This window comes from Cryptotermes secundus, unplaced genomic scaffold, assembly GCF_002891405.2.
Source record: "Cryptotermes secundus unplaced genomic scaffold, Csec_1.0 scaffold18, whole genome shotgun sequence".
NCBI classification, from domain to species: domain Eukaryota; kingdom Metazoa; phylum Arthropoda; class Insecta; order Blattodea; family Kalotermitidae; genus Cryptotermes; species Cryptotermes secundus.
In genome coordinates, this window is record NW_019735461.1 from 849,462 (window position 1) to 869,850 (window position 20,389).

The 20,389-nt window shown below is 43.3% G+C and overlaps 1 protein-coding gene across 1 annotated transcript in view; it reads right to left on the reverse strand.

Annotated features, from left to right (window-relative positions):
* LOC111869267 (junctophilin-1) overlaps positions 1-20,389 on the reverse strand; it is a 230,931-nt gene that overhangs the window by 105,866 nt on the left and 104,676 nt on the right. Inside the window, exon 2 of the mRNA XM_023860661.2 lies at positions 8,360-8,571. Coding sequence (XP_023716429.1) covers positions 8,360-8,571 — 212 coding nt within the window. The remainder of the gene's footprint in view (positions 1-8,359; positions 8,572-20,389) is intronic.

Below are 20,389 nucleotides of genomic sequence, written 5' to 3' on the forward strand. Positions count from 1 at the left end.
CAGGACACGGCAGCTTTAACTCTGGGGTAAGAGCCCCAGGTATCCATTGGATAGTAGGCTGGGTGGGCCCCAGAACTGGTTTGGACGACGTGGAGAAGAGAAAATTCTAGACCCTACTGGGACTCCAACTCCGATCCGTCGGTCGTCCAGCCAGTAGCTATACCGACTGCGCCATCCCGGCTCCCCAGTATGAAAGCAGGTAATCTCTATTACTTTATTTTGACCTTGGAAAAAGAGACGATATGTTCCTCCGAAGCGTAGATTGACTTCCATCGGCCTATACAGAGTTATATCCCTATAAGATAGAACTCTTTACAGGCACCGCTGTCAGATCCTCGAATCCAGCAACGAAATAAAAATCTCTGGGAATTTTCGCTTTTATTTTAAATATTTTGATGCTGGTATATTCTAAAATCAACAGACAATAAGACAGGCTTCTACGTAAGCATTTGCAAACTGAACTCCCGTAACGAAATCAATATCCCCTTGTTTCTTTGTCAGTTCTAGTTCAGGAAGGCAGTAGCTGGGCAACGAACTGAACTATCACACCAAACTGAGTACGTGGGTATCCACCCAAAGTGCGCAGGTGCTCATGGCCTGTGGCACTTGGGGCATCTGACCGCATTCCCCACAAGTTTCCGGAAGTCCGAGGGCATTAGCTCCGCCGTTCGGGTAACCTGTGTGTCCAACAAGAGCGCTCTGCTTTAACATAATCCTATATTGTGCAGCTGCAGTGATAGTATAGGAATTCTTCCTTCATATTTTACTTTACGCTATAAAATATTTACCACATTACGTTATTTTTGTTTCCTAATTTTATCTATTTATGGTCCATTTAACAACGATTTAAACAGGCAGATTCTGAAGAGTCGCGGCGATGGCGTATCACATTCAGAATTTCCGAGTTATTGGACTTTGTCCATCGTCCGGTACTCTGAAAAACACAAAGCCAGATCTCAGCTGTACCTGTATATTCAGTGATTGAGGTTAGCTCTTTCTAACGGACCTAACAGAGTAGGTGTCTCCCAGCCCTCACCTGAGGGCGGAAACAGATACAGTTTCCGAAACGCTGTGTTCTTTTAGAATACCGGACGATGGACAATGTCCAAAATCCCAGTAATCATCAACGATTTAAATAGCCTAGACTTGGCCCTATATATACATACAACGTCTAGCCGTAGGGCGATTAAAAATTATGAATTGAAAGGATGTGGAAGGAAGTGGTCATTGTGTGAGTCGAGGCACTACCTTAGCGTCCGGGGTTGAGAAAAATCGCCCGAAAAGCCAAGACAATCGGTGTCCCAGGCGAGATTCGAAATAAACGCCTCTCGAATACACGACAAGATTGTTACCACTTGAGCCGACTTTCTCTGTTTTGTTCTCTCTCTCCTCCTCGCCTTTCTATTTCGTTTCAACTAAATTCGCTTTATGAACCGCATAAAGGAAGGAGTCACATAGCCTGAGCAATGGGATCAGCACTAATTTGTGTAAGGAAGCGCTCGTGTCCCTGCTGAAGGTCTAACCAGAGGCGACTGTGTATAGGAGTGGGGGAAAAAACGCAGAACTGCAATCAGGATACTTTTCTTCGTAATAAGATCCGAACCCGGGAGCTTCGAATACGAAACAGAAGCATGAAACTGCATAACACTACATGTATTTTAATTGTCCCTTTCTATAAATGAGCAGATACTGACCACTGGCCTTGAGAAACTGTAGGGCCACACTTATGGAACTCATAGGAATGCGTTTTGTTGTTTGCTGTGAAACTACAAGCTCCACAGTGAATACAAATGTTCTCTTTAGTCCTAATCCACATTAGAAACTGAATGTTAAGTAACGGCCGCGCCATAGCTCAGGAGGTTAGTCGCTGGCTTCCCACCGCAGCGGCCCGGGTTCGAGCCCAGGTCATGTAATGTGGGATTTGTGGTGAACAAAGTGGCACTGGGCAGGTTTTCTCCGAGTATTTCTGTTTCCTCTACCAGTTCTCATTCCACCCAATGTTCTATATTCATATCTAATGCGGGTGTGGTGCTAGAGGCCAATTAGTGGAAGACGTACAAAGTGGACTCAGTCTCACCCCACTCTACGAAATAAAAAAATATTAAGTAATAAACGCACAAGAATGTATTTGAGACTGTGAATGGAAAAACGGTGACGCACACACGTCTACGAACGTCTCTATAAAGGCGTAATAGACTCGTGAACATAAACCGTAGTATACCCCACACTTGGAACTACGTAGAACTGAGCGGTCTGTGGTCTGAAGGCCGGCTATCAAAATGTTTGTTCCGGGATTCTTTCTTTTACTAGATCCAAACGTTGAGACAGTACCTCAAAATAAACGGCGACCGTCCCACACCGTCATGCAATTCCATGCTGCTGACAAACGCTCTCTCTGCTGCGCACGACGCAAAGCAGGAAAATAAGTCACAACTCAATTTCTCCTTTATCGTCGACTCTCTGCCGTCCGCTAGGTGGCGGGATAGTGCAGTCGATAGAGCGACTGGCTACGCGCTGGGCGGCAGAGAGGTCGGAGTTCGAGTACCGGTAGAGGCGAGATGTTTCTGTCGCACAGAACGGCTCTAGGGCCAGCCTCCTATCCAATCGGTACCGGGGCGTGAAGCTTACGAATGCTGAGATCAAAAATGTTTGATGTATACATCCACCTCCCATGCGTCTTCATCCTCATGGCGTAGAGCTCAACTAAGTAAGCAGCACAGGGACAAATTTATTTATCGGCTGCTCCAAATGTGTATCAGATTTAGTGGTTTGGAAAACAGAATAGTGACCAGCTATCCTGAATGACATCTTCGCAGCTGTTCTCGGCCTCTGTAAGCGAATGCCTTGACATTGGCCATGACCGCTTCTTTCCACATGTCATTATTCATTAATTCCTTTGCTGCTCAGCCGACGACGATAAACACCACTGTCTAAACGGTGTCGTTAAACAACGCAAGACTCAGTCAATGTACATAACATAAGGGAGCTTCAGTAGTTGATCCATTCGCGACCTCCATCAAACTCGAGTAGCGCGGTTCCCTTTAAGTCCACCCCAGTTGACAGCTGCTGTGGAATACGAGGCTCATCCAATCGATAAACATCCAACCCGTCCATACCCACGTGCTCGACTGCGGGGGTGGAACCCGTAGTAAGCGTGGCAACGTTGCACGTGTTATGTACTGCTTATACAAAACAGTAGGACGCTTTATGGAAGGTATAATTCCATGACACATCTTCGTAACTAGTTTATTATCCAGTCACAAAGCTCTATTGTTTTACGGAGCTCAAAGTTTCATTACCGCATCCACAAAAGCTTCTACTGCACTCCATCCTTAACCAGTTGAATCCAGTCCACAACTTCACAGCCTATTTTTGGCCTACTTTCTCTATTTTGAGAAAATGAAAGTAGGCTTATGATATAACCATGCTGTCGATGTATCTGTGAATCCTCTCCCATCAAATTTTGAATGACTGAACCAGCCTTTATCAACCTCGGTATGTGTGTCATGACACCTGAGCCCATCTTAGTGGTGTACCTCGTACACCGCTCCCATACGTCTGTGTGTCTATATGCAGATTCTCCTACCGTTGCTAGGCAAAGGCTCGGTAAAGATTTGACTACGGAAATATATACACAAGCAACAATAGAAAAATTGTTGGACGCGTCGTTTTCTATGATTTCCGCGTCGTATGAAGGGAAAGTAGGTGACTAGTTCTTCCCAGAACTTATTGTTCCCTCCCCATTTTCTATGATCTGTTTTGATGTTTTTCTCTCATCTGTGCCTATGTCTTCGAAGTGGCGGGAAGGAAGAAATACAGTATCAGAGAAAGAATTAAATGCAGGCAGACAGAATAGGCATAGACGTGGATGGATGGGGGTATGACTCAGATGGACAGACAGGACAGATTCTTAATACAATAACATTTCGTACGGCTATAAAATATTGTTTTTCAACTTGGGATATAAAAACATATGCTGGAAATAGATGCCTGTATATAATAAAAAAGTAAAGGTATTCCTGTACCAAGCCGTGAAGGCCCATAGGGTTCTGAGACATTGAGGGTCCCACACTATCTCAAAGATGGTGGTAAGGTTGTCAGCCTTACGCGCCGGCCGCGCTTTACTACCCAGGAAAATTATTTACTTTCCTGGTACTCATTTCTGTTAGAGGCTGAGTCGACCCCAGGACCATAGTGCGCACACGCACACGCACGCACACACACACACACATATATATATATATTCAGTCCAGAACCTTTTGTCTTCTCGTCTGTTGTCCAAAAACATAAAAATTAGAATATACAAAACTATAATTTTGCCTGTGGTTCTGTATGGGTGTGAAACTTGGTCTCTGACATTAAGGGAGGAACAGAGACTGAGGGTAGTTGAGAACAGGGTGTTGAGGAGAGTATTTGGACCAAAGAGAAATGAAGTCACAGGAAGCTGGAGAAAACTGCATAATGAGGAGCTTCATAACTTGTACTCTTCTCCAAGTATAATTAGATTGATCAAGTCAAGGAGGATGAGGTGGGCAGGTCATGTAGCACGAATGGGGGAGACGAGGAATTCGTATAGGATATTGGTGGGAAGGCCAGAAGGAAAGAGACCACAGGGGTGACCAAGGGGTAGGTGGGTGGACAATATTACAATGGATCTTAGATAGATAGTATGGGATGGTATGGATTGGATAGAGCTGGCTCAGGATAGGGACCAGTGGAGGGCTCTTGTGAACACGGTAATGAACCTCCGGGTTCCATAAAATGCTGGGAAATTCTTGAGTAGCTGCAGAATTGGCGGATCCTCCAGAAGGGCTCAGCTCCATGAGTAAGTAAGTATATTCATATACATACATACATATATACGACGCAAGCGAATGTACCCGGTTTTTGGAGATACGAATCAGTGGATAAAGCCAGATTTGGTTTGTAGGGACGCGGCAATGAAACAATAGTGCAGACAGATGTGCCATCTGGCATGCCCGCAGCGCGACCCCAATACCCAGCAGTTTACTGCAAAGAACCACAGCAATAAAACCGATGGTCTACGAGAAAACGGAAAGAAGTTTCTCCCAATTATAAAAACTTATGGCTCTTTCTTTTTGCATACATTAAGATTACAATTTCTTTTTCTTTTTTTTTTTGCGGAATACCGTGAAAATTGGGAAAACAGATTAGATTAAATTTCCATAATTTATTTTAGTGGGATACGTATTTCACACTGTACATTGTTTACAAAATTCTACAGGCATCCTTTCTGTAGGGTAAAATTTAAGCATGTACTTAATTAATTAGGCACTATGCCATGATAACGTATGGGGGTGAGTGGATTTGTAGCTCCACCATTCTTGGCCTCGGCACTAGATGGAGGTGTTTGATCCGATTCACGCCCTGGCCGGTTTACATCCGGGAAAACAGTACCCGGGACCCCTTAGATAGTAGGCTGGGTGGGCCCTAGAGCCGGTCTGGACTCTGTGGAGAAGAGAAATTCTCTTACTCCTGCCCGTAATCGAAACCCGGCCGTCAATCTCGTACCCCATCGGTGTACCGACTGAGATATCCCGGCTCCATGCATCCTTTCTGTAACTATTTATTTTGCAGGTGATTACAGATACTAATTCCTAAACTACAAAATCTCATTCTTGCTCGTTTCAGTTCCCCAAGTGGAAAGGAAATGCAAAAGACACTGTGGTTATTTATAAATGGGTGGAAGAAGACAATATGGATAATTTCAGTGCGCAAAATTTACGAATACCGTAAATCCCGAAGAAGCAATGAGGTGCCAACCCAACACGAGTTGTAAGGGCGAACGATCGGCTTCATGTTCTGTTCGCTTCTCCCTTTACAGACTGGGCAGTTTAACTACCTCTTACTAAAACCTATAAGTGTAGATGGCCTCTATTTTCTTCATGAATTATGTCGAAGAAAAAAAAAAAGAAAGCAAAATAATATCGTCATCATTATCATCATCATAGACCATGCTTACTCGCTCGTTCTCATGTCCGACAATTGAAGATGATCTTTCCATCTTTCCTTCGGGCAGACAAAATATTTTTGCTGCAGTGGCTTGTGCTCAACTGACTGCTCTATCGCTCTGATATCCATTCTATATCATTTTCTTCTGTTGTTTAAATTCGCTACTGGGGGGGGGGGTGGAATTCAGCTGGGTCCACTCAGAACAGCGGCCACTGATTGGCCTATTGTTCCTGCCCCGGGTGATTATGATGATGGAGAATTTGGTGGAATGAAGATTGGCAAGGGAAACCGAAGTACTCGGAGAATTCGCCCCAGCGCCACCTTGTTCACCACAAATCCCACTTGCCGCGGTGGGAAGCTAGCGACTAACCGCTTGAGCTATGGCGCGGCCCCCCTTCGGTCTATGTAAGTGCTACACTCACTTATACTTCAGTCTCACAGAAAATATTTGAAACACTTAATTTTCCTGATATCTGCAGCAGCATGCAGAGGCCATAAACACTTCCTTCGTTTACCCTTTCCTACGCATTTAAATGTTGCTTTTGCTGTGAGGTTGCGTATCAATGATTCTGTTTCTGGTAGCTCTGTTTTCTGAAATTTCTCCTAATTATATCACTTACTGCGCTATCAGGCTGTAATTTTATTTCCAGATCACTTCTCAGATCGTAAATAATTCAGCTCTGATACCTGTTCAATAATTTCATTGTACTATAACATAATTCTTATTATGTTGGATTTGAGGGTGTCACAGCAGTGACTATGAGGATTCCTGTCTTCTGGGACACAGCGCCGTGAATTTCGATGAAAGTCGACCGAAATTTCGGAGGAACATATCGTGCCAATCTTCAGGGTCGAAGAGTAAGGCGCCTTGCTTCATGACGGCCTCTTGCTCAGCTTAATTTTCTGCTGAAGATAACGGCAATGTGCTCCTCCGGCGTTAAATCCCAGAAGGTAGAAATTTTCATAATTCTCTTTGAATGTTATTATGGCATATTTCGATAGATGGATTCGGTACTAGAAACCTGAAAGTATTCCTACTGATTTGTAGCGATGCTGAAATTTCCTGTAGTTAGCTAGCAGTGGACTAGATTGTGGCGAACTGATATTTTTTTTATTATTTTTATTCTTAGTAGGGTGAGGCTGAGTCCACTTGGTACCGCGGCCGCTACTGGCCTATTGTACCATCCCTAGATGACAGATGATGGTGATTGTGGAGCAATTGCTGAAATGAAGATTGGCAGGGGAAACCGAAGTACTCAGTGAAATCCTAACCCAGCGCCACAAATCCTACATGGCCAGACTCTGGCTCGAACCAGGGGCGCCGCGGTTTGAACCCAGCAACTAACCGCCTGAACTATGGCGCGGGGAACTAATGTTCATCAGTGCGCTACGAACTAGGTAAGGTAAAGTTTGTCCTGTGCCTAATTAGTTAAACACTATGCCATAGAGGACCTTCTCGACCTCGGCACTAGATGGAGGCTTCACGCCCTTGAAGCTCTACCCCCGTGGAAAGAGCCCCCGGTATCCATTGGATAGGAGGCTGGGTGGACCCCAGAGCCGGTCTGGACGCTGCTGAGGTGAGAAAAATCTGGCACTGCCGAGAATTAAACCCGGGCCGCCCAGCCCGCAGTTCGTCGCTATACCGACTGTGAAACTAGTCCATTACTAAGTTCAAGAAGCTTGATCACCGAAACAGCTCCACTGTTCTCGTATTTACATCGAACAACTCAGGTTCACAGTCAGCTTGTCAATATCATCAACATAGGACACAAAATTCCAGTAGCGGGTTCTACTGCATGATCGCAGGAATTTCAGAAATTGTAATAATTCTAAAACATTCTACTTTTTGTGTATAAGTTACATTACAGAATTTGCGATGAGCCATTTGAGATTTTCACGGCGGTGACTATGAAGAATGCCGTCTTCTGGAATGTGACGCTGTGTAGGTATTGTATAAACCGACGTTTCGGAGGAACATATCGCCTCCATCTTCATTGTAGAAAAATCAGCGATCGAGGAACCAGGTTAAGCAGGTGGCTGCAGACTAAGTACTCGCTCCCGGGTTTTCTCTTTCTTTCTACCCTGAAGATGGAGGCGACACGTTCCTCCGAAACGTCGGTTTATACAATACCTACACAGCGTCACATTCCAGAAGACGGCATTCTTTTTATGCAATATTAAGACACTCTCAGAAGGGTCTGATAGTAGCATACTCGTACAATTCTCGACAAAGCATTTAACCCTTATTTGATGCATAGAGTTGTTTGACTGAAACATGAAATTCCTTGTTGACAATAGAAGGCAGAGACTGTTTCAACCCATATTATCCAGCAACACCGCTAAACCAACTCGCCCCTGCTGTGGCATTATGTTTCTGCATACTCACCTCCGTCAGCATATGTCTCCGAGCCGTAGCCGTCCTGCAGTCCATTGGCCCACGTGCCTTCGTACCGTGCGTTCGATGTAGAGGACTGCCGCACTCCGTAACGACCCTTGAAGCCTTGCGTCCACTCACCCCGATACAACCACCTGCCGCGCGTCTCGACGCCCAGCCCATGACGCTTACCATTCTGCCACTGGCCCTCGAATGCGCTCCCGCTGCAACAAAGCACGGTTCATTCATATAATTCGATTTTTAATTTCGCCTTGCCCTCATTCGTCGACTGCTGCTATCAGGCAGTGGTTATGGTGTCAAACTGTATCTCGCGATGAGATCTAAAAGTTTCTGACGATGGTACATTAGTATAAATATTGTGTTCTTGGATATTATTCGCCATATTGTCTCTATCTAAAACCCGTTCTGTTTATTTTTTAAACCATAACGTTTCGGAGACTGGATTCTGTCTCCGTCTTCAGGTAAAACCTATGCAGTTGGACCCAATCGATAGAGCTAAGGTTTTACCTGAAGATGGAGACAGAATCCAGTCTCCGAAACGATGTGATCTGAAAAATAAACAGGATGGTTTTTAGATAAAGACAAGGTGATGGATAATGTTCAAAAACATACTATTTGTATTTTGGAGGTCTTCGGGGAGTAGGAAAAACATTTCGCTGGGAAAAAAAGCGGAAGAGTGAATTCGTTTTCTCATAAAAGCACACACTCATACACACATACATACATATTCACCCATGAACACACATCAGACGAATATGGCGAGGGTGCCGTATTAAATATGTTTTCTGGAAATGTAATTTCTTGTCTACATTTCTTAAGGAAAGATAAACTTTCAGTACTGAAATAACGTCCTCACTGACTGCTGAATTAACTGACCGCCTTTCCATGACACCCAACATGGATATTTACCAGTGCGAGCTATGGAAGTTACGTGGATGGATGACGGTCTTGTGTACGTAGAATGACAGCTTACCCGTCTCAGAGAACTGCTGCGTTATCTTAGTAGTCAGTTTAGAATGGCAAAAACGCCGGTCTCATTCATTACTTCAAGGACATTCGTCGAGGGCTCTCGGGCAAACGTCAAAACGTCAGCTGAGATGCAATGCAGATTGCATTATGATGTGTATGTCTACGTTTTCAGAAGTGACACAAAATTTACCACGGACACCTATATTTGCGGCACCATGCAACAAGCCGGAAGGTCGCGGGTTCGAGACCCGATGAGGTGGATTTCTTCAGTTTACCTAATCTTTCTAGCCACACTATGGCCCTCGGGTCGACACAGCCACTAACTAAAATGAATACCAGGAATCTTCCCGGGGGATAAAAGGCGGCCGGCGCGTAAGACTGACAACATTACCACCATCTGTGATCCGATTATCTAGAAGATGTGAGAGCCTCGACCTCATACAACCTTATGGGCCTTCACGGTCTGTTTCAGGGATAACCTTCTTTATTTAATGTTTAACGAAATTTCTCTAAGATTTTGCTTCCAATGGCTTTCCAAGCCCATTTAGGCCCCTAATCTCTTATTCATTTCCGTAATCATTTTTCACACACGGTAGGTCTCCTTGGACGAGTGATCAGCTCATTGCAAGGCCTCTACCTAAACACAGTACAACACAGACACCGAATAAACACATACACACATCAAAGATCCAGCCTTGATTGGCATTCGAACCCACGATCCCAGCGTCTGAGCGAGCGAAGACAGTTCATGCCTTAGACCGCGCGGCTACTGTGACCGGCTCCCTAAGACTATATATATGGACAAATACCGTCTTAAGTGCAACAATTTTATTGTAGTTTTTACTTCTTTTTCCTCCTCCACACTACATGTTTCGGCCCTAAATGGCCATCATCAGGTGTGTATCACTCACGCAACTGTTACACTGCTTGTTAAAAATTTAAAAACACCAGTCTTTCCAATGGTATAAAATCTTTGTCAATCTACACGCGTCAATTTGATCTTTAAATTAGCACTTTTTAAACCCCAATTCAAGTTAAAATGTCTATAAGATCTTTGTTCTCTTTCTTTTTCAAATTTTTCAATTAAAGTTTTTCAGGGTACATGCCCTATATCTACGGTGCTGCAGCGGCCACTTCTTGTTTTTATCGCCGTTCATGTGTTGTTCAGTGTAGGCGCTCTCTGTGTGTGTCGCTGCTTATCTTTAATACGTGTCTAGTCTGTGTGTCTCAATGCACCTTTCTCGGGATATGAACGGAAGACTTCAAAGGCCGTCAATACGAGCATAATAGTGTCACATAATGAAGACCACTACGACATTTACCAAGGAATGCATGTTAGGGCCGCTACTCGCTACTTGTACACATTACATTTGAAGAGAAAAGCAGGATAAATCCTACCAGTAAATGGCGTTGTAAAGTTTTTCCTTGCTGAATAATCGCAAGGTCCTACAAGCCGCCAAACATACGCCGTTGGACTTATCTCCCTGAAAGGTGGTTAACTTGTTTTTTCTTGAATTTTTTTCTTTTCCCTTACCATGCATACTATTCCATCCACATCAACAGGGAGAGTATGTAGTCTAGTTGTAAATAATCATCTCATTAGACAAACGGGCCAGGGTTAATGAAACATGGAGATTAAATCCTCATCACTAAGGGCTGACGGCTATGCTGATGCAGATTTTCATATAGGCTATGTATTGCCCGATTTGCGCCTCAAAAATTTAGTTATATTAAATGGATTGCTATCACCTGATGCGTTCAAAACATCATCATAAAATAAAGCTGAAGTTCTACACCGATGTATCTACGAAAAGAAGACGAATTACACGGGAAGTTGCTTGGGTCTCCAGACGTTCTTAGCTCCTTAATGCTCATGTCACACACCTTTTGGTATGCCTACTATGTGTAAAAGCAGGCAATTTGACTTGCATACGGGTAACACAATTTGTCTATTTTCCATGACCTGTCTCGCTGCGTAGAGTTACCAAAGACAACGCCCCAAAGCGGCAAGAACTGTAACCTCCATCTAACCTGTAAATTGTTCGATGATAATGAATCAACTTCAGAGGTTATTTTGTGTTGCGTTGGATGATATATGGCCATTATGCCCAACGAATGGGAAAGGATTTGGAAAGAAGTGGTCGCGATCTATTTCAAGTCACTTCCCAGGAACACAGAAGAAATGTATGAAAACAAGTCACCTTAAAATAGAACAGAGTCGTTCTCGACTGAAAGTCACTAGCGCTAACGTTTTAATTACGCTGCTCGGTCTTCCCCAACGGTTTGGCGCCTTGCTTATTGTCTTCATTTCTTTACCGCACTCCGGCGTTCTCGTAAACACAGGCGTTTTGTAGGTTCTGTCTTCTTCCGGGCATTGTGAGCGACATCCATTGTCCTCTTTCTGAGCACCGACCAGTTGTTCGGTCAGCGGCACACAATTCATTGAGACAGAAACTGAACACTGCACTTGATATGGTATACGTATATAAATAATTCTCCCTAAAGGTTTCTAACGCCGGTCACGGTAGCCGAGCGGTCTAAGGCATGTACTGTCTTCGCTCGCTTGGAAATCGGGATCGTGGGTTCGAATCCCACTCAGGGCATGGATGTTTAGTTTGTGTGTGTGCGTTTTTCTGTGTCTGTGTACAGGTGTAGGCCTTGCGACAAGCTGATCACCCGCCCAAGGAGTCCTACCGAATGTGTAAGATCTAGAAAAACCGAAGAGAACGGAGAAGTTCATGGAGGTAGGCCTAGGCCCACTGGGGCTGTAGTGCCAAGGAAAAAGAAGAGAAACTTGCTTATTACGAAATGATGAAATGAGTAAAGTAAAGGTGCCCCTGTGCTTAACTGTTTGCGCACAACGCCATGACGACGTATGGGGGAACGAAAGCATAGTTCCACCATTACTGACCTCAACACTACATGGAGCTTCACGCAGCCAGCACCATTAGGCAGGAGGCTGGGTGGGCCCCAGAGCCGGTCTGGACGCTGCGCAAAAGAGAAAAGTATCTTGCTTCTGCCAGGAATCGAACCTCGTCCTTCCAGCCCTCAGCCTGTCTCTATACCGACTGAGCTCTCCTGGCTATTGTTGAAATCACTTCGATCCCAAATTAATAAGCATAGACGAAAAGTAAGCAATAAAATAAAACAGATTTCAGTAAAGATTCTCAATCCTCAGTTTATGTGAAACCCGTCAAGCAACAGGCATGATGTTCGACTCTATACCTTCATATCGCGATCACTCAAGACAAAGAATGAATGAAAATAGATTTTGTAAGAGAAACTAAGATCCCAAACATTGCCATGTTGTTAATATCACGTAAAATGAGAGGTGTCCACAGTGCTGCCTATGAAGAGTTATATCTTCTAGATTATAACGCCGTGTAGTCTGTTAAATGTCAACCGACGATTCGGAGGAAAATATCGCTTCCATCTACACCTCGCTCTACTTGCTATCTACTTCACCCTGATTTCTTATTTAGTGGCAACATGTTCCTCCTGAACTTTTGTTGATTTTAGAAGCACTAAACTATAGAGGGCACGCGGTAGCGTAGTTAATTGAGGCAATATGCTACAAGCCGGAAGGTCGCGGGATCAAATTCCTCTGAGGTGGATTTATCTTCAATTTACCTAATTATTCCAGCCGCACTATGGCACACTGCGGCGGACCGGGTTCGATCCCGGGTCTGGTCAAGGGGGATTTATGGTGGACAAAGTGGCGCTGGTGCTGGTTTTCTCCGAGTACTTCGGTTTCCCCTGCCAATCTTGATTCCACCAAATTCTCCATCATCATAATCACCCGAGGCAGGCTACAATAGGCCAATCAGTGGCCGCCATGCCGAGTGGATCCAGTCCGACTCCACCCTCCACTAAGCGAATTAAAAAAAATACCCAAAAGGAGTCATAAAAATAACGAAAGTCCTCAGTCAGTGTTGCCAATGTTCCGACCAAAAGTAAACGATAGCGCCTCCCGAATATAAGTCTAGAACGTTGCCATCAAGCCAACCTGCTCGATACCAAATATCTAAGGATCTGTAGTTTCAGTATCCGCATAAATTCTGAATCGGATAAACAAAAGCGATGTTTCCTTAATTTCAGCAACCAGTTACAGAGTTTGAAATGTTTATCATGACAGCCGTGTTGTACGTATTACGTTCTTCAATAAAAACTACGTTAACAAAGGGTGCATATTATTTAAGACCTTCAACTGTACAAAATAATATGATCTCATAATTTTCATTTCGTGCATCCTGTTGTGTTTATTATATACAATTCTTTATTGGAATCCCTCATAACACAACAAAATAACGGTCAAGGTCAACATTACCTTAGCTACATGTTTCAGCTTTCAAAGCCATCATCAGGCAAAATACCGGGTTTCTGCACTCACAGACTATTGAATTGCATTTCAGTGTGACAGTAGAGTTGGATACGTGACAACTGTGTTACACTATAACAGTACATGGTTACTGCACTCACACACTATTGAACTGCATTTCAGTGTGACAGTAGAGTTGGATATGTGACAACTGTGTTACACTATAATAATACATGGTTACTGCACTCACACACTATTGAACTGCATTTCAGTGTGACAGTAGGGCTGGATACGTGACAACTGTGTTACACTATAATAATACATGGTTACTGCACTCACACACTATTGAACTGCATTTCAGTGTGACAGTAGGGCTGGATACGTGACAACTGTGTTACACTATAACAACACAAGGTTAATACACTCACACACTATTGAACTGCATTTCAGTGCGACAGTAGAGCTGGATACGTGACAACTCTGTTACAATATAACAATACATATTTACTGCACTCACACACTATTGAACTGCATTTCAGTGTGACAATAGAACTGGATATGTGACAACTGTTACACTATAAAATACAATGAATTATAAAATTATTATAAAAACGAAAGTTATGTAATAAAATACGGTTAAAAACTCTTCATGTGATATTTCATATTATGAAGTAAGTTGCTGCAATCTTGTTATATTCCCGCGGACATAATTGTATATTCAAGACTTGTGTACATATAGTAAACTGCTTGGAGGCCCGTGGTATTGATGTGGTATATTTGACATTAATTGTTTGGCCGGTGCTTCATTTTACAATGTATTTTTTCCGCTCTGGTGGGAATACAAATTGCAACTCGCCCCAGCTCTACTGTCACAATGAAATTTGCAGTTCAATAGTGTGTGAATATAGTAACCATGTCTTTTACCTGATGATGGCTTTAAAAGCCGAAACATGTAGCTAAGATAATATTGACCTTGACCGTTATGTTGTGTTACGATGGATTCAAATAAAGAATTGAATACAATCTCACATTTTTGTTGTTCACACCTCAGAAGTTTCAGGGCAACCATGATGGACTTAATAATGATAGGTATTTAAGAAGCACGAAGTTAGAGCTACTTCCGGAAGGTATTAAGGTAACGCCAACACTGATTCAAGCGTTACCAAGTGCGGAAGCAAATTCTTACAAAAATACGAGTATATCACCGACTCTTTCGTTACAATAAGGAAAGTAGGCTAAAATATTTTCCTTACATGAGATTTCAGTGGAAAGAGTTCCGAGCTTGTTATTCAGTCATAAATTCCGATTTTTTTAATTCGCTTAGTGATGGTGGAGTGCAGCTGGGTCCACTCGGTACGGCGGCCACTGATTGTCCTACTGTACCTGCAACGGGTGATGATGATGATGGAGAATTTGGTGGAATGAAGATTGGCAGGGGAAACCGAAGTATTCGGAGAAAACCCGCCCCAGCGCCACTTTGTCCACCCCAAATCCCACTTGATCAGACCCGGGATCGAACCCGGGCCGCCGCGGTGGGAAGACAGCGACTAACCGCTTGAGCTATGGCGCGGCCTTAAATTCCGAATTGCTCAATGAAGCTTTCAGCCGAGGCGAGATCTACCCGCAACTAGCCGGTTGTTCTCTGTGACTGCACGTCGCTGAACCCAAGAGTAGAGACAAGGGACAATTTCACTGTCACGGCGTCACACTTCGCCTATTCATAGAATACATTTTCATGTTTAAGCTGCTGCATGCCTTTCCGTAGGCTGTACCTCCATGCCAGATATCTCTACACTGAACGAGCGAAAATTTACAGTAAGATCGGAGGCATTTCCTAGCAAACGTTCTGGTACCAAAATTCCTAAAGATCCGTGAATCTGCTTAAAAAATACCAGAGAATACGGATGCAGGAATATTAAAATGAAATTTAAAGAACTAGCATGTGCGAATATGGTCTCCATTAACCTGGGTCAGGAAGAGAACCAGTGGCGGGTTCTTGGGAAGTCGATGGGAGTTTCGGATTCAACAAAAGGCGGAAAAAATGACCAGATGAGCGACTATTAGTTTCTGAAGGATGACTCTGCTCCAGCGACTTACAAAGCTATGATACCGTAAATATAGTACATTTCCTTACAAAACCTGCGTTTATTTTGCGTCTCAATCATACGCTCCACATAAAAAAAATACCAGCTCAAATATTGGTAAGTAACTTATAATTTCCGAGCTCATTTCTTCAACGATTCATCCCTTTCAGAACGAGAATCACTGTCGTGTTTAAATGAAGCAGTCATCTGGGTCAAATAACCAGACTTAAGACAGTAAAACAGGAATCATTACGCCTAATTCATGCAGCATATTGAAAAAGTTTATGGATGGAATTTCGAAGCAGATAGACCTGAGACTTCCGTGCGGTTGTTCTGTGTGTATGTGCCTACGTATATCTTCGTACAAATTCTCCAGATTAGAAAATATTTCAGACAAATGCAATGGCTTTTAATGGGATGAACACTTCATATGTTGTTTCCTTCATATTCGTGCCTTCAGCAGAATGAGTGGGCGCTTCACGAATGCAGCTATATGCACTTATTTATGTTCGTTCAGCATCATCCTCTCAGAGAAATGTAGCAGCGATGCAGGTCCTAAATATTTATATTTTGAAAAATATTTAAAAAATGAAAGAGGAGAAGGAGAACAGGGTAAAAGAGAAGAATGCAGATCAGAACGTAGAGGAGGACAAGAAAGAGGATGATTACGTTAAAAATTAGATGGACAGTAGTAGGGAAGAGGAAAAATGGTAGGATAAAGGGAATTCTGAGGAGTTGTATAAGAATTAACATCTTCTCTGCACTCCCACATCCCATCTGAAACCCGCCCATATCCCCCAATATTTTCAGCTACTAGTAGTACCCTGGCCGCTCACGGTAGCCGAGCGGTCTAAGGCATGTACTGTCTTCGCTCGCTTGGAAACCGGGATCGTGGGTTCGAATCCCAGTCAGAGCATGGATGTTTAGTTTGTGTGTGTGTGTGTTTTTCTGTGTTTGTGTACAGGTAGAGACCTTGCGACGAGCTGATCACCCGCCCAAGGAGTCCTACCGAATGTGTAAGATCTAGAAAACCGTAGTGAACGGAGAAGTTCATGGATGTAGGCCTAGGCCCACTGGGGCTGTAGTGCCAAGGAAAAAAAAAAGTAGTAGCCTTATTAACCTCTCTCATATCGTTGTTTCTTAGTAAATTCTTGCTGTTTGCGGTCTCCTTACTCATTAGACTACTGTACACGTTCCACTTTGTTCTGCGGCAGACAGCCTGTGACATACATGGAATTTGGTTTCACTTTCCGACATGAAAATACGCCATTGTGGAATAAGGAAATATTTATTTATTCGTATTATTTGGGGCTACGTAGAAATTCAAGACTGGCACGTCCAATTGCACAGGGTTTCTAAACCCGTCCAACATAACACTTCTGTCATAAAATGAAGCAAAAACCACAGACAAACGTTTCTGTCCCGAACGGGATCCGAACCTCCGACAGCAGTTTGAGCTGTACGTGACGTGCGCGCACCGGACCAAGTGGACACTGGAATTCTCGTTGATTTATTAGCAACAACAACTAGTGGCAGCCGACAGGGCTAACGCATATCCCTGTCTTGCCTTTCGTGCTGTGCATTTCAACGCCCCGTGAGCGCGAATCCCTGAAGAACCCCGTTGTATGCAATGCATTTTACTTCCGCTCTACAGCATAGCCATGCAGTAAATTAAATAAGTTAAGATAAAATTATCCCTGTACTCATTTAATTAAGCACAGCATGAAGATGTATGGAAAAAGAGGGAATATCTGAAAGACAAAATTGACGAGCTTGTAATGAACAGTAAGAACAAGAACATTAGAGACACGTATAGAGGGATAAATGACTTTAGGAGGGGTTACCAACCTAGCAGTAACTTAGTGAAGGATGATAATGGTGATCTGCTTGCAGATTCCCACAGCATTTTGAATAGGTGGAGGAACTACTACTTTCAGTTATTGAATGTACATAGGGTCAGTGATGTTTGGCAGACAGCTGACCCGTTAGTACCTGATCCTAACCCTTTTGAGGCTGAAAGTGCTATTGCAAACTTGAAATGGTATAAATTGCCAGGTAGTGATCAAATTCCGGCAGAATTTATTCAAGCAGGAGGCGAAATATTACGTTCTAAGATCCACAATCTAATTACGTCTATCTGACATAAGGAAAAATTGCCTGATCAGGGGAAGGAGTCTATTATTGTACCAGTTCACAAGAAGGGTGATAAAACTGACTGTAGTAATTATCGGGGGATATCACTGCTATCAACTTCATACAAAATTTTATCCAATATTCTTCTCTCAACGTTAAGTCCATATACAGATGAAATTATTGGGGATCATTAGTGTGGGTTTCGACGTAACAGATCAACTACAGATCAGATCTTTTGCATTCGTCAGATATTGGAGAAGAAATGCGAGTACGATGAGACAGTACATCAGCTATTCATAGCCTTTAAGAAAGCCTACGATTCAGTTAGGAGGGAAGTATTGTACAATATTCTGATAGAGTTTGGGATACCCATGAAACTAGATAGGTTGATTAAAATGTGTTTAAACGAAACGTATAGTAAAGTCCGTGTAGGTAAATATTTGTCTGATAAATTTCCTATCCAGAAAGGTCTAAAACAAGGCGATGCTTTATCGCCACTCCTTTTCAACTTTGCTTTAGAATACTCCATTAGGAAGGTCCAGGGAAACCAGGTGGGACTGAAATTAAACGGAACTCATCAGCTGTTAGCCTCTGCCGATGATGTGAATCTACTGGGTGATAATGTAGATACCAGAAAGATAAACACACAAACTTTAACCAACGCAGGTAAAGAAGTTGGTCTAGAAGTAAACGCAGAGAAAACTCAGTATATGTTGCTGTCTCGTCACCAAATTGTAGGGCAAAATCATTACATAATAATATGAAATAGGTGTTTTGAAAATGTGGCACAGTTCAGATATTTGGGAACAACGATAACAGATCGCAACCTGATTCAGGAGGAAATTAAGAGGAGGTTGAACTCTGGTAATGCTTGCTACCATTCAGTCCAGAACCTTTTGTCTTCTCGTCTGCTGTCCAAAAACAAAAATAAATGAATATACAGAACTATAATTTTGCCTGTGGTTCTGTATGGGTGTGAAACTTGGTCTCTGACATTTAGGGAGGAACATAGGCTGAGGGTGTTTGAGAACAGGGTGTTGAGGAGAATATTTGGGCCGAAGATGGATGAAGTGACAGGAGGTTGGAGAAAACAGCATAATTAGGAGCTGCATAACTTGGACTCTTCTCCAAGTATAAGTAGATTGATCAAGTCATGAAGGATGAGGTGAGCAGGTCATGTAGCACGAATGGGGGAGACGAGGAATGCGTATAGGATATTGGTGGGAAAGCCAGAAGGAAAGAGACCACTGGAAGACCAAGGTATAGGTGGGTGGACAATATTAGAATGGATCTTAGAGAGATAGGATGAGATGTTATGGATTGGATAGATTTGGCTCAGGATAGGGACCAGTGGAGGGCTCTTGTGAACACGGTGATGAACCTTCGGGTTTCATAAAATGCTGGGAAATTTTTGAGTAGCTGCAGAATTGGCGGCTCCTCCAGAGGGGCTCAGCTCCATGAGTAAGTTAGTAAGTAAGTAATGAAGATGTATGGGGGGAGTGGGGGCACAGCTTCACTCTTCTTGACCTCGACAATAGATGGAGGTGAGTGTTCATCTTCACGTTCCTGCCTCTTCATCCCCCGGGGAAAGAGCTCCTGTACCCACAGGATATGGGGAAGCGTGGGTCCCAGGAGCTTTTCTGGACGCTATGAAGACGAGAACAATTTTGCCATTGCCGGAAATCGAATTTCGGTCGTCCAGCCCGTAGCCCGTCGCTATACCGACTGAGCTATTCCGTATGTCAGAAACTGAATACGTATTGTTAATTATGTACTTGTAAGTGAAGGGTGTGTAGACTCTTATGTTAGCTGCAAACAGAACCAGCATAAGGTATCTAAAACATTTAATTACTGAAGTCTGGTTTTATAGTTTAGAGAAAAATTTTCATATCTTCTTGTTTCCCTTGGAATGGATCGCAGAGACCAGGTCAACAACACAGTAACAGAAGAGAGGACAATACAATCCTGTAGGAATGCGGGCCCTCGACGATTAAAACCGCTTCATGGCGACCGAAATATTCCGTAACTACAGCTAATGTTACTTAAGTGATCATGTTCACAGCAGCAGTATTACCTGTCTTCGAGTTTTCAACCATACGTGCGTTATCCCGTTGTCAATAACTCTTTAGGAATCGCAACAGAACAACTACTGCGATTAGAATCCGAGGAATATGGTAAATATGATCACTCAGGACCATAACGTCAATATTTACTTGCTTATTTAATTCATCCGTTCCTCTTATATCTTACGGTGCTGAGGTTGTATTTTTCATTTCGATCATTTTACAAACAGTAGGACACCTTGGACAAGTGATCAGCTGGTCGAAAGGCGTCTACCTAAACACATTGCAACATAAGCACAGAATAACCATATACACATAATACACATCCATGCCTTATGTGGGAATCGAACCCAAGATCCAGGCTTCCGAGCGAGCGAAGACAATATATGCCTCAGACAGCTCGGCTACCGAGAGCGACTTGACGTCAAGAATACCGATTTCATATTACCCTGCA